This window comes from Capra hircus, chromosome 27 (genome assembly GCF_001704415.2).
Source record: "Capra hircus breed San Clemente chromosome 27, ASM170441v1, whole genome shotgun sequence".
Lineage (NCBI taxonomy): Eukaryota > Metazoa > Chordata > Mammalia > Artiodactyla > Bovidae > Capra > Capra hircus.
The window spans coordinates 6891680-6905308 of NC_030834.1; the positions used below are offsets into that span (position 1 = coordinate 6891680).

Sequence of the window (13629 nt, forward strand, 5' to 3'; positions counted from 1 at the left end):
AAAAGACAAAAGATGCACACTCTCACCACTTTTATTCAACATAGTTTTGGAAGCCCCAGCCATAGCAGTTAGACAAGAAAAAAATAAATAAAAGGAATCCAAATAGGAAAAGAGCAGGCAAAAGTGTCACTCTTTGCAGATGACATGATACTATACATATAAAAGACATCACCACCACCCAAAGACACCGCCAGAAAACTACCAGAGCTCATCAATGAGTTCAGTATAGCTGCAGGATACAAAACTAAAACATAGAAATCTGTTGCATTTCTGCACACTAACAACAAAAGATCAGAAAGAGAAATTGGGAAACAATCCCCTGGAGAAGAAAATGGCAACCTACTCCAGTCTTCTGTGTGGAAGAGATTCATTCCCAGGATAACAGTCTAGAATCTACAAAAGCTGACCAATAAACCCATGAGCCTTCTGACCCGGAGCTCTCCATCTGGAGAACACAGCAAGCAATACTTCTTCTTTCCCAGGGTTTGTAGTCACTTCAAACAATCCACATCTCCATGAATATCCCAGGATTTTCTTGGGATCTTTAAAGAGGACCAGAACTAATTTGCTTCCTCAAAGTTTCTTCATGATCTCAGGACCAGTTTAAGACCAAATTCTCCTTAGTCCCTGCACTCTTGCAGCATCAAAGACCCAAACCAAAGATAAGATACAAAAATGCAGCAAGATGGATAAGAGGCACGTTGCTTAACAAGGTTAAGAAGGCAGAAAATACCGGATTAACCAAGGTTCATTGTCACATGCCTACACTATGTCAAGACAGGCATCACCGCACAAATGCCTTCTGTGAAGGATTTCAACGGCCATTCTTTGGAAGCAGCAAGTCTTTAGAAAGAAAAGAAGCCACAGATGATGAGGATTAAAAATCTTACCACAACAGGAGAAAATGCTCAAGGTCAAAGTCACAGATGGTCCCTTCTAAGAACAAAATGATGGGTGTGTTTAGGCTGAAAAGGGATTCGGGACAGAAGTCCTGTCTATTGACACTAATCCACTCTGCCCAGTAAGATACCTTGAGTCCAAGTACTCGCAGGAAGGGGTGGAGTCCTTGTCCAGTCCACTTTGAGACAGGTAAAGACTAAAACAATACTAAAAAGTTATAATGACTTCCCTGGTGGCTTAGAGGGTAAAAGCGTCTGCCTACAATGTGGGAGACCCAGGTTTGATCCCTGGGTAGGAAAGAACCTCTGGAGAAGGAAATGGCAACCCACTCCGGTACTCTTGCCTGGAAAATCCCCATGGATGAAGGAGCTTGGTGGGCAACAGTCCATGGGGTCACAAAGAGTTGGACATGACTGAGCGACTTCAATTTAAAAAGTTATAATAGCTAACACATACTAGAACTCTGAAGTCTTTAGATATATTAACTTATTAAAACAACTAGGTGAGGTAGGTGTTAATAAAGCCTTCCATTTCATAGATGAGGCAATCAAGAGACAAAGTTTAAGTGAATTTGCTCATAACCCCTCAGACAGGGGAGCTGAGATTGGAACCCAGTCAGCAGAGTTCCCAAGACAATAGTCCTAATCCTCATGTATCATGTCTCTCAGGAACTTCATCCTCCAACCCAGAGCTGGCCTGCATTTCACATTCTCATCTCCTTCTATTTGAGTCCTAAGAGCTTTATTACTTATTAGACTCTTAGGGATGTCCTATTAAATCATCAGAACTAAAAGCAGATCTTCCCTCTTCCCCTTGCTTCCCCCTCACCCCCAATGACACCTGAAGGCAAACCACATCCAAGCATTGGGACTGGCACGCCCAGCGGAGCCACAGACACATCAGATGGTCTGGCAGAGTCTGGTCTTGATTTGGTGAGGAAATAGGCAGGAGGGAGAGAGAGAGAGAAAGAAAAAAGGAAAGAGAGAAGGAAAGAGAGAGAGAAAGAGAGAGAGGGAGGGAAGAAGGAAGGAAGAAAGAGCATTAATGTTTATGGAGAAGAAAGGGGATAGGAGTTGAAGTGGAATATTAACCTAAATCAAAATCAGTCTCCTACTAAAACTGTACTTAATATTTTAAATGGAGGCTTCTCTCAAACAGCACGTCCTCCCAACCAGATTTCAAGTTTAAAGAACCTAAATGATATTCTATCACTGGTTGTCTTTTGATACCCAACTTCTTCCATTTTATACCATAGATACCTGTTACTTATCATCATTTACGCAACTTATTGGGGAAAACTCTTATTTGCACAAAGCACTTATACACTCATGTATCTGTTTAGGTCATTTGAGTAAATAGCAGGGAAACAGCAGTAAATTGTAAAGTGTGAAAAAGGGCTCAATATACCACTATCTATCCTTTCCATGTAATCTAAGGCAAATTAACAGCTAAATATTAACTCAAGTCTCTGAATTAAAAGTTTGAAACAAGTCCCTCATGGTGCATACCTTTAAGTATGTTAAGGTCTATTTTTTATTATCATTCCTACTAACAACAAGCAGAATTCATTTTATATTTTTATTTTAATATGGAATAATTGTCTATTTAAGGGAGAAAGGACCCTCCATCTTTTTCAGTAGTTTGCGGTCTCTGAGACGAGGGGCCCATTTGGTTCTGATATGTTCTCCAAGTCCACACCTGAACACAGAGTGGGTCTTCAATAAATATTCCTGACTATGCAACTACCCTGAACAACAGATACAGGTCAGAATGTTACTTCTGGTTCAAAAAGAAAATCCAAATGATATTTTAAGATTTCCAAAGAAATCTTAAAGTAATAAGGTCAATATGTAGCAATAACTATTTATCAGTTCCGTCCATTTAACTTTAAACGGCTCACCTCATAAATTAAACTGAATGGAGTATATGCCTGTAATGTTTAAGTTGGGAAAGGGGTGGCAGAAGAGAGAAAGGAGTTATCTAGAACCTGTAAGATGATACCAAATGTGTGTGTGTTAATCTGGACATATGTATCTATCTGTGTGGCATGTGTGTAATACTGCCTCCCTAAAGGCCTATTCATATCCCACCTAATAATTTGTCTCAACAGGGAATGAATAGATAGCTATTCTAGAGAGAGAGAGAGAGAGAGTGTGTGTGTTGTGGTGGGAGGGGAGGAGAGAAAGAAAGATAAGAAAGAGACTAAGAGAAAACAAAAGAGAAAGTCATAGCCAGAATTAAAAAGCAACTGAGAGGAAGAGAAGGGGAGGCAGAGGGAGAGAGGAAAGGAGAAGCAATTAAGAGGGCTGGTCACAGAGAAGAGTGAAATGAAACAAACAGTTTGAAGAAAATCTTTTCTTGCTAGAATCTGCAGTAAAATCCAGATTCCTACTGAAACAGAAAACCCTCCTCTTGGGTGGGTGAGTGGCTGAGGTTTGGTATAGAAGGAGATCAATACTTTACTCGATAATTCCCATGTAAACGCCATTGTCATTTTCAGTATCGTTTCACTGTCAACTTCCCACAGTAAATAAAAAAAAGTATAACCCTTATTTTTCCCCCTGAGATTTTTAAGCATGATCTCAATTGTACGACTGCAACACATCATCCAGCAAATTCTTGGCAGAGTAAATCAAAGAACATGTGCTTGCCCAAGGTGAATGGTAGCCACTGGACTGTACATTCACGGCATCCGGTTCGGAAAGCTCCCTCAAACCTGCTCTAAAGCTGCCCGCTGATGAACCCACAGTCATGCATGTTACCACAGCCTACCACAAAAGTCTAAAAGCTTACTATAGAAATTCTACCTGTCAATTTTCATTTCTGGCTTAACTTGATAAAGGCTTCACAAATCCTCTCCTGGAAAGACGGTTACATTTCACGCTAACACCACTAGAATGAGAAAAGGCCTGTTTCCATGTGTTTACTGTCTGCCTTTCATGGATATACAGAATATATCAAGTTCCAATCCACCATTTTTTACTTCCCATTCCCATTAGGAACTGTAGCTTCAGAAATGGCAGCATTTGTTCCATAGAGAAAGGACTTAAAAAACACCTTCCTTATATAGTAAGCTGAAGATACATTTCCTCTTGCTTTTTTCATAATATAATTTTTTAATGAGCTGCAATTAAAGCCAGTCAGACTCAGAATCTCGTAATACCATTTTTACACCTTTTTTCATTTTTCAGAGTATATATGTCTTTCTAAATCTGGCAGAACTCAATTCTATATATTATGTAGTTTAAAAGTCATAGAAAACATAAGGACTTTCTACTCATACATTTCCATATTATACCACGATTCAAATGTGCTGCCCTTCTTAGCAAATTCAGTCAAAGGAACTGATGTCAAAAGAAATATACATGTGTACAAAGTTTTTAAAAAGAAAGTTAGAATCAAACAGAAATCTGTAAAAATCACATTCTCAACACACACATCTTACCCTGAACTTCAAAAATATCCATATCCATTATCAATCTCTATTTTGTATTTGAGTCAAACGCACATCTTATGTATACTGCTGCAGGATGTTATGAATTCCAAAGCTGATTAGAGGGAAAACATGCTAATTGTTGTCAATAATAAAGCTCAGTGCAAGTAATTCAGGCATTCCACAATTACTCAGATTTTCATTTAATGTCTTTCCAAAGATGACCTGAGTGGATTTCTGAGGACTGAATAGTCAGAACTGCTTCCTTTATTGTCTGATAAATGCTCTTTTGCGTCCATAGTGAATATACCATTGTGATCTTTCTCAAGTTCTGACAGTCAAATAAATTAAAAAATGCCCACTATTTGTATCACAAATTATTCAAAATCTACTGATTATCTCAGTATTATAAATTATAATGTGGACTTCTAGGAATTATTAATTGAAGGGTAGTTTGCAGTCTGACATGTCAAGGATAATGTCCAACAGAAACCTCACCAGAAAAACTAAAAAAAAAAACAACAACAAAAGACTTAAGTGATCGTAGCCTATTTTACATTAAAAGGTAAATAGAAAATATAAACATATTTTAAATACCAGTATTTCAGGGTAGGGCATTAAGAGGTACAAACTACTAAGTATAAAAAATAAGTTACAAGAATATATTATACAGCAAAGAGAATATAGTCAATATTTTATAATAACTTCAAATGAAGTATAATCTATAAAAATTTTGAATTATTGTTATATACCTGAAACTAACATAATATTTTAAATCAACTCTACTTTAGTAAGTAAATACATAAATACCAGTATTTCAATGCTTACTTTCAGTAGATCCTTGGAGAAATCACCACCTTCATCTACCCCTTGGAGGTTTGCGATGAACTCTTGGCAGGTCATCTTCTTTCCGATATTCTGGAACAGAGGCAAATAACACATCACAATGACATAGGTGGAATTAAGATTATTTCTTGAAAACATGATTAAACAAAATAAGATTGATTTGGTTTTTCAAAACCAGACACAAACACTCCAATATATGTGTGTGTATATATATACCTACAAGTTTATATGCATATGAAAAAAACCAGATGGCTTATTATGCTTTGAAAACTGTCATTAAATATGAATAGCAAAATTATGTCAAGGTTTTATTTTAGCCTAAGAAAAAATCTGAAAAACCTTTGCTACATTTATGAAAAGAATATATAATGTAGTTTTTACAGGAAAGCATGAATAAAATGACATTTCTTAGCTGAACTCTGATGGCTATTTGCTTCTTTATTTGTATTTCCTACCTACTGCCAAGAGTGATGAAGGACCTGAGATTTCAGGCTGCTACTTCAAGCTAAGAACTTAGTCTATCACAGGCTGCCGAATGCAGTCAGAAGCAGGACCGCAGGAATTTATCACAACGGAAGTGGCCAGAACCCCAGCGCTTTCTTGCTCCACTTCCCTGAGTCCCAACACTCAGAGCACCTTGAGTGGGGCCAGCTGACACCTGCACACAGAGGAGGAGCGCTGCGGTTTGGGAACCTGAATCCTCACAACGGGACAACTAAGTACATCTACCCCTTGGCTGTAAAGAGAGAAACCAGCTTGTATCCTTCAAGGTCAAACACAAATCTAACCACTGCTCTGGGAATCACTAAGTCAATTTTCCAATGCTGCTCACCACAGAAATAACATTGAAAAGACAGACCAGAACAAAGGCAACCAAGCTTCAGTTCACAAAATGTAAGAAAAGCAAGAGATCCTTGGAGAACTGTTTCCAAACTCGTTTTCAACTTGACTTAAGGATATTAAGTTTAACCAAAGATGATCTTATTCATAAACAAAAATTAGAAAATGTGAGGGCTTCCCTTATAGCTCAGACAGTAAAGAATCCACCTGCAATGCAGGAGACCTGGGTTCAATCTCTGCGTGAGGAAGATTCCCCTGGAGGAGGGCATGGCAACCCACTCCAATGTCCTTGACTGAAGAATTGCCATGGACACAGGAGCCTGGCAGGCGGCAGTGCACGGGGTCGCAAAGAGTTGGACGTGACTGAGCGACTAAACACACAGAAAATGTGAACTGTAAAAAGAGGCGAGATGCAAATATGCTGAGGAAACTAATAAAATTGCTATGAGACAGAATTGCCTCTAGTGCCAGCTCCAACTGGCTAATAAAAGTTGCCAGTTGTGAAGGATTCTGAGGTTGAGTCTGGACTCCCACAGAAACCCATCCCGTGAGTAGGGGACGCAGAACAAAAGTGCAGAGATTGGGGCTCTCTGGCAAATGTGGTCCAAGTGAACGCAAAGTGTGCCAACACCATGCAGCCCTGCACACAACACGTGGGCAAAGACAATGCATGCCCCGCAATTTCATTTCATTCAGAGACTAGGAGTAGGGTAGAACAGTAGTCTGCAAGCTGGTGCAGAATGTTCTGGAGACAAAGACTTTAAAAGGAATGCAAAACCATAGACAGTTTCGAGGGAATATTTATACAGAACTTAAAAAGTATACATCTGCCTGAGAACAGTCACCTGTGTGTCTTCAAAGTCACCGCTTCTCACTTCCTTTTCCACAACTGCCCTTCTGCCTTAAACCATGAAACAATCTGTCCAGTGCTTGCTAATTAATTATAACTTTTGTTTGAAACCTTGCCTCTTCCATCAGGAAAGACAGCATAGATAGTCACACTTAGAGGAAAGACTGCATAAATATGTTTTAACAATGAGAACTGGCTTTGCCAATTAATGTATTTGGCAGATATTTCCTATAACTTGAATAAATTGCAGCTGCAGTCCCAAGTTTCGGTGGAAATTTATTTAAAGCACAGAAAGTAACCTTAATGGAAAATACTGTTTCCTAACATTATATTGAAAAAGACAATAGCTCAATTTTCCCTTATCAAGTGTATCAGATCAAACAGGGTGCCACCTAAGCTAAAAACTAGCAAGTATGATCAACAGTCATTTTGATATGATTTGGCAAGGCTTTTCCGGGATATGATTCAAGGATTTGAGAAAATGAATGAATAATGACTAGGTAAAAAATTCTTTTCCAAGTTAGGTGGTTACAATTGTTTGCTTTTAACAAAATTAAAAACGGACATAATTTAATCATCACTTAAAAACAAAAATGTTTTTTTAATATGCGATTTGATAACACTGGGGCACTCTTTCTGCCCCCTTCTGATGTCTGTATCAGAAGCTTTCTCTATCTCTTTTATACTTTAATAGAACTTTATTACACAAAAGCTCTGAGCGATCAAGCCTCATCACTCGCCCCGGATTGAATTCTTCTCCTCTGGAGGTCAAGAATCCTGGCGTCTTTTATGGTTCAGCAGCAACTTTTCATCTTGGGGGCTCATCCGGGATCCTTGAGGACAAGGTAAGGATGCTTGGAGCTCTAGCTCTTTGTTCTCCTAGTGAACATGTTTTCTGCTGTACTTTACTAACTCTATAGTGTGCTTGTGTGAATGAATGACACGCTCTGCGCGAAGCAAGGGAGGAGCCCTGCTCTGCGGTTCCATGGTGACCTCATACAGCTCATGGCAGAAACCTGTCGGGGGTTTATGCCGACCTGTCAGGGGACTTCCCTGGTGGCTCGGATGGTAAAGCGTCTGCCTACCATGCGGGAGACCCGGGTTCAATCCCTGGGTCAGGAAGATCTCCTATAGAATGAAAGGGCAACCCATTCCAGTATTCTTGACTGGAAAATCCCACGGAGGGAGGAGCCTGGTAGGCTACAGTCCATGGGTTCACTTAATGACATTATCTGTTTTTAATCCTTACAATGTTAATAATGATAAAACTTGTTTTAGAATGCTTTATATTGAAACACCTGAGTCTTTTGGTAATAAGAAACTGAAATTTTAATCTCAATTTGTGTAATTTTTGTTAAAATAAGTATCAAATAAAACAATATCAAGACTCCCAAATATAAAAACATGTTATACAAACAAAAATAAAACTATGGAAAAGTAGACAAAATCACAAATACCAGGAGCAAAAAAAAGATTTTAAAAAATATGCCAGTAAGTTACCTGTAAGTGTCAATATGTCAGTTATACAAGCGTCAACTTGCTATAACTTTTAAAAAAAACACCAGCTTTATCAAAATGTAATTCATATAACATTCATTCTTGTGAACAATACAATTCAATAATTCTTAGCATATTGTTAAAGCAGTATGGCCATCACCCGTCTAAACTGAGACCATTTTTATCACCCGAAAAGCCGCTCTATATCCACTAGCCGTCACTCTTAGACCTCTCTCCCATCCTCATTACCCATTCTCTTGAACACCAATAACAAACTTCTTATTTACTAAGCCCTGCGGAGCTGCCTATGCAGGACATGTCACATAAATGGAATCATACAAATTCAGTCTTTTATGACTGGCTTCTTTCATTTAGCATAATGCTTTCAAGGTTCTCCCATACTGTAGCATTAACCAGTACTTAAGTTCTTTTTATTGCCAAACAACATTCCATTATATGAACATACTAAATTCTGTTTATCCATTCAGAAACTGGTGGCTACTTGGACTGCCTCCACATTGTGGTTCCTATAATATAGCTAAAAATATTTGCATACAAGTTTGGGTGGACTTGTTTTCATTCCTCCTATGTGTAAAACCAAGGAGTGGGATTGCTGGGTCATATGGCAACTCTGTGTTAAATCATTTGAGGAACTGCAGGCACCAGTTTACATACCCACTAAAAGCGTGTGAGAGTTTCAGTTTCTCTATATCCTCTCTAACACTTATCTGTCCTTTTTATTTAAGCCAACCTAGTGGGTGTAAACTGGTGTCCTGTGCTTCTGATCTGGATTTCCCTAATGACTGAGAAGGCAATGGCAACCTACTCCAGTACACTTGCTTGGAAACTCCCATGGACGGAGAAGCCTGGTAGGCTGCAGTCCATGGGGTCAAAAAGAGTCGGACACGACTGAGCAACTTCACTTTCACTTTTCACTTTCATGCTTTGGAGAAGGAAATGGCAACCCACTCCAGTGTTCTTGCCTGGAAAATCCCAGGGACGGAGGAGCCTGGTAGGCTGCCTTCCGTCTACGGGGTCGCACAGAGTCAGACACGACTGAAGCAACTTAGCAGCAGCAGCAGCAGCAGCAGCAATGACTGGTGATTTTCAGCATACATTCATGCATTACTGGCCACACGTACATATTCTTTGGAGAAATCCTGATTCAAATCCTTTGTCCTTTTATTATTATCTTTTATTCTTGAGTTGTGTCCTTTATATATTCTTGATACAAACTCCTTATTATATATGTACTTTGCAGATACTGTCTCCTATTATGTTTTTCTCATTTGATGGTGTTCTTTGAAGCAGAGGAAATTTTTAATCTAGATGACATTTCAATTTACTTTTTTTTTCGGTTGCTTGTGCTTTTGGTGTCATATGTAACCAATTAATGTCAAATCAATCCAAAGTCACAAAAACTTACTCCTATGTTTTCTAAGAGACGTTATACTGTTAGCTCCTACATTTAGATATTTGATCCATCTCGCACTAATTTTTGTACAGAGCAGCAAAGAAAAATCTAGATTCATTCTTTTGCATATGACTATCCAGCTGTCCCGCACCATATGCATTCTTTCTCCAATGAGTGGCCTTGGCATCCTTGCCAAAGACCAACAAACTGGAAAGCAAGGGTTTGCTGCTTAACTCTTAACTCCATTGAACAGATCGAGACGTTCGGTCTAATGCCACTGTAACACTCTTCTTGACTCTCATAGCTTTGTAGCAAGTTGTTTTCACCTCTGCATTCTTTTTGTTATGGTTAAAAAAACACAAGCAATTTACTGTCTTGATGGTTTTTATGTGCACAGTTCAGTAAGGTTATGTATTTTCACACTGTGGTGAAACAGATTTCCAGAGCTACTTCATCTTGCAAATCTTAAACTCTATATAACTTCCCATCCACCTCCCCTCCACCTTCTGGAAACTATCATTCTACCTTCTGTTCTAAGGACTCTGAATAGTTGGATAACTCATGAAAGGGAGATCACAGTGTTCTCAAAGTTTGTCCATTCTGCAGCATACGTCAGAGGTCCCTCGTTTTTAAGGCTGAGGATTTCATTAGATGTAGACTACGATTTTGTTCAACAGCTTATCCACTGATGCACATGTGGGGTGTTCCACTTCTCGGCTTTGTGAAGTACTGCTATGAACATGGGTATGCAAATATCTCCTTGAGATCCTGCTTTCAAATCTTTTAGATATATAGCCAGAAATAGGATAGGGGTATCATGCGCTATTTCTAATTTTTTAAGGAACTGCCGTGTTACTTTCCATAGGGGTGCACCATTTTACAATCCCACCAACAGCATACAAGGATTCCAGTTTCTCCCTGTACTTGCCACCTTCTGTTATTTTGCTTTAAAAAAAGAAAAACAGTAGCCATCCTCATAGGTATGAGGTAGTTTTGATTGGCATTTCTCTGACAGTTAGTGAAAGTTGAGAATTTTTTCATATGCTTCTTTGTTATTTGTATAATATCTTCAGATAAATGTCTAATTCAAATCTTTTTCCCTCTTTTTATTGGGGTAATTAACTTTACTGTTGTTGTAGAGTTGTAGGAGTTTGTTACATATTCTGAATATTAATTACTCATCAGATGTAAGATTTGCAAATATTTTCTCCCTTTCTGTAGGTTGTCATTTCACTTTGTAGTGTCCTTTTGTGTGCAAAAGTTTGCAAGTTTGAAGTAAGCCCATGTGTCTACTTTGAATTTTGCTACCTATGGTTTGAATGTCAGATCCAAGAAATCATTGCCAAGTCCAACATTATGAAGCTTTATCTCTATGTTTTATTTTCATAGTTTTGTCACTTTAGGCCTTTAATCTACGTTGAGTTAATCTTTTATATGGTATAAGGGTACAACTTCACTTTCTGCTTTGGATGTCCTTTATTCCCAGCACCATTTGTTGAAGAGACTATCCTTTCTCCATTGAGTAGTCTTGGCACTCTTGTTGAAGATCATTAAAAAGTATATATACAAGAGTTTATTTGGGGCTCTGTATTGTATTCCATGTGTCTATTTGCCTGTCTTTACACCAGTATCACACTCTTTATTGTAGATGTGTAATATGTTTTGAAATCAGGAGGTGTGAGTTCTCTAGTTTTGTTGTTTTTCAAGTCTGTTTAGGCTATTCACAGTCCCTTGAGATTCCATGTGAATTTTTGGATAAATTTTTCTTTTCTGCAAAAAAATGCCATTGGGACATGGATAGAAATTGTAATTGAATTGCAGTAGCAGCTTATCAATTTTCTGTGGGGGAAGAAAGGTCAGCTAGCATTTTGAGGATGACTGTGTTGAATCTGAAGATCACTTTGGAGAGCATGGCACTTTAAACTAAGGGTTCCAATCCAATACCATTAAATTACTTTCCACTTACTTGGTTTCTTTCAACAATGTTTTGTAGTTTTCAACGTCAATGCATTCATCTTAGTTTGTTAAGTTTATTCTTAAGTATCTTAGTATTTCTGATGATACTGTAAACAAAACATGCAATTTTCATATTGCTCATTGACAGTATCAGCAATGCAAATGATCTTTGTATATTCAACTTTTATTCTGCAGCCTTGCTGAACTGTTTTTTAGACTCTAATCATTTTTTTCCTTTTGTAGATTCCTTAGGATTTTCTATATAAAAGATCAAGTCTTCTGCAAACAGAGAAAATTTTACTTATTTCATTCTAATCATGACGTGTTTTATTATTTTTCCTTGCCTACTCACCCTGGATAAAATCTTCAGTATGTAACAAAGAAGTGGCAAGGGTAGACACTTTTGCCTTGTTTCTGATCTGGGGCACAAAAAGTCTTCCAACTTTTCCAGAAAGTATGATGTTAGCTGTGAGTTTTTAATAAATGTTCATTTTTAGGAATTAATGAAATTCCTTTTTATTCCTGGCATATTAGATATTTTCCCTTTAGTTATAAAATGGTGTTGGATTTTAGCAGTGCTTATGTGTTTACTGAGATAATCATGGCTTTTCTCTTTTATTCCATTAATAAGGAGATTAGATCGATTTTCATATGTTGAACCAATCCTGCATTCCTACAATAAATCTCAAATGGTTAGAACATATAGTCCTTTTTATATATTGCTAGACTATGTTTTCCTTTCTCTAAGGATTTTGAGTCTATATTCACAGGGCTATTCATAAAGGATATCAGTTTTCTTGTGATAGTTTTGTCTGGTTTTGGTATCAGGGTAGTATAGTCCTCATAGAGTGCTTTGAAAAGTAATCACTCCCCTTTTATTTTTTTCTGAAGATTTTGTGAAGGATTTATACCAAAGCCTCTGTAAATGTTTAGAACAATTCACAAATAAAGCCATCTGGTCTTGGGCTTTTCTTTGAGGAAAGTTTTATTTATTATTAAGTCAGTCTCTTTATTTGCTATAGGTCTATTCAGATTTTCTATTTCTCCTTGACTCAGTTTCAACAGTATTTATCATTCTAGGAACCTGTCCATTTCACTTGCGTGATCTTTTGTTAACATACAATTGTTGACAGCATTCTCTTATAATCCTCTTATTTCTGTAAGCTAACTTCCTGAATAGTCAAGGTTGTTTATACCTGCAACTTACTGTCCTCCTCTGCCTCACTAGTAATTCTTCCCGGTGAGGTCTAGGAGCAAAAGCAAAGGGTCAGATCAGTCCACTTTGTGTCTTGCTGACATCTATAGTTAAACAGTCCCCAAGTCTTTATGCTATTTTTATCAGGGAGTCAAAGGAAAATGGTCTTTGTCATCAAGAAACAGTCCTTATAAGTACTTATGAGACCTCGTTATACCAATTTGTATCAGTTAATTTGAAAAACTATTATTCAAACAAATACTGTCAAAGCTCACTCTAATCACTGACTTTGTATCCCAACAGTTCACAGGCATCATGGTTCTAGTCTTGTTTTCTTTTCAAGTTGAATCATGACTTTGGGCAAGAGGAGGCCTGCTCGGAAACAAATGCTGGCAGTTGCATGCCAAGGCAGCACTTTCATAAAACTTTCTGATATTCTGAATTCTTTCCCATTAAATGAATAAAGCACAGAAATTTGAAAAGGCCTCCTATGCACTGAAAGGCACAAAAATTATTTTTTGGAATCAATACAGTACTTCCAATCAAATCTGAGATGTTCAAAGAATGTAAATCTGGAGATCATATCTTTAAAATCTGGAGGCATTTTTAATCAAACTTAAAATGGAGAAGCCACAAAAAGAATTTTATCTGAAATCCCAAAAATACCAGTCAGGCCCGAATCTTGACAATTTAGCCAA

The 13629-nt window shown here is 37.8% G+C and overlaps 1 protein-coding gene across 7 annotated transcripts in view; it reads right to left on the reverse strand.

Annotated features, from left to right (window-relative positions):
- PSD3 (pleckstrin and Sec7 domain containing 3) overlaps positions 1 to 13629 on the reverse strand; it is a 489705-nt gene that overhangs the window by 212508 nt on the left and 263568 nt on the right. For all 7 annotated transcript variants that reach the window (XM_018041858.1, XM_018041861.1, XM_018041859.1 and 4 more), the window contains one exon: positions 5162 to 5251. In XM_018041858.1, coding sequence (XP_017897347.1) covers positions 5162 to 5251 — 90 coding nt within the window. The remainder of the gene's footprint in view (positions 1 to 5161; positions 5252 to 13629) is intronic.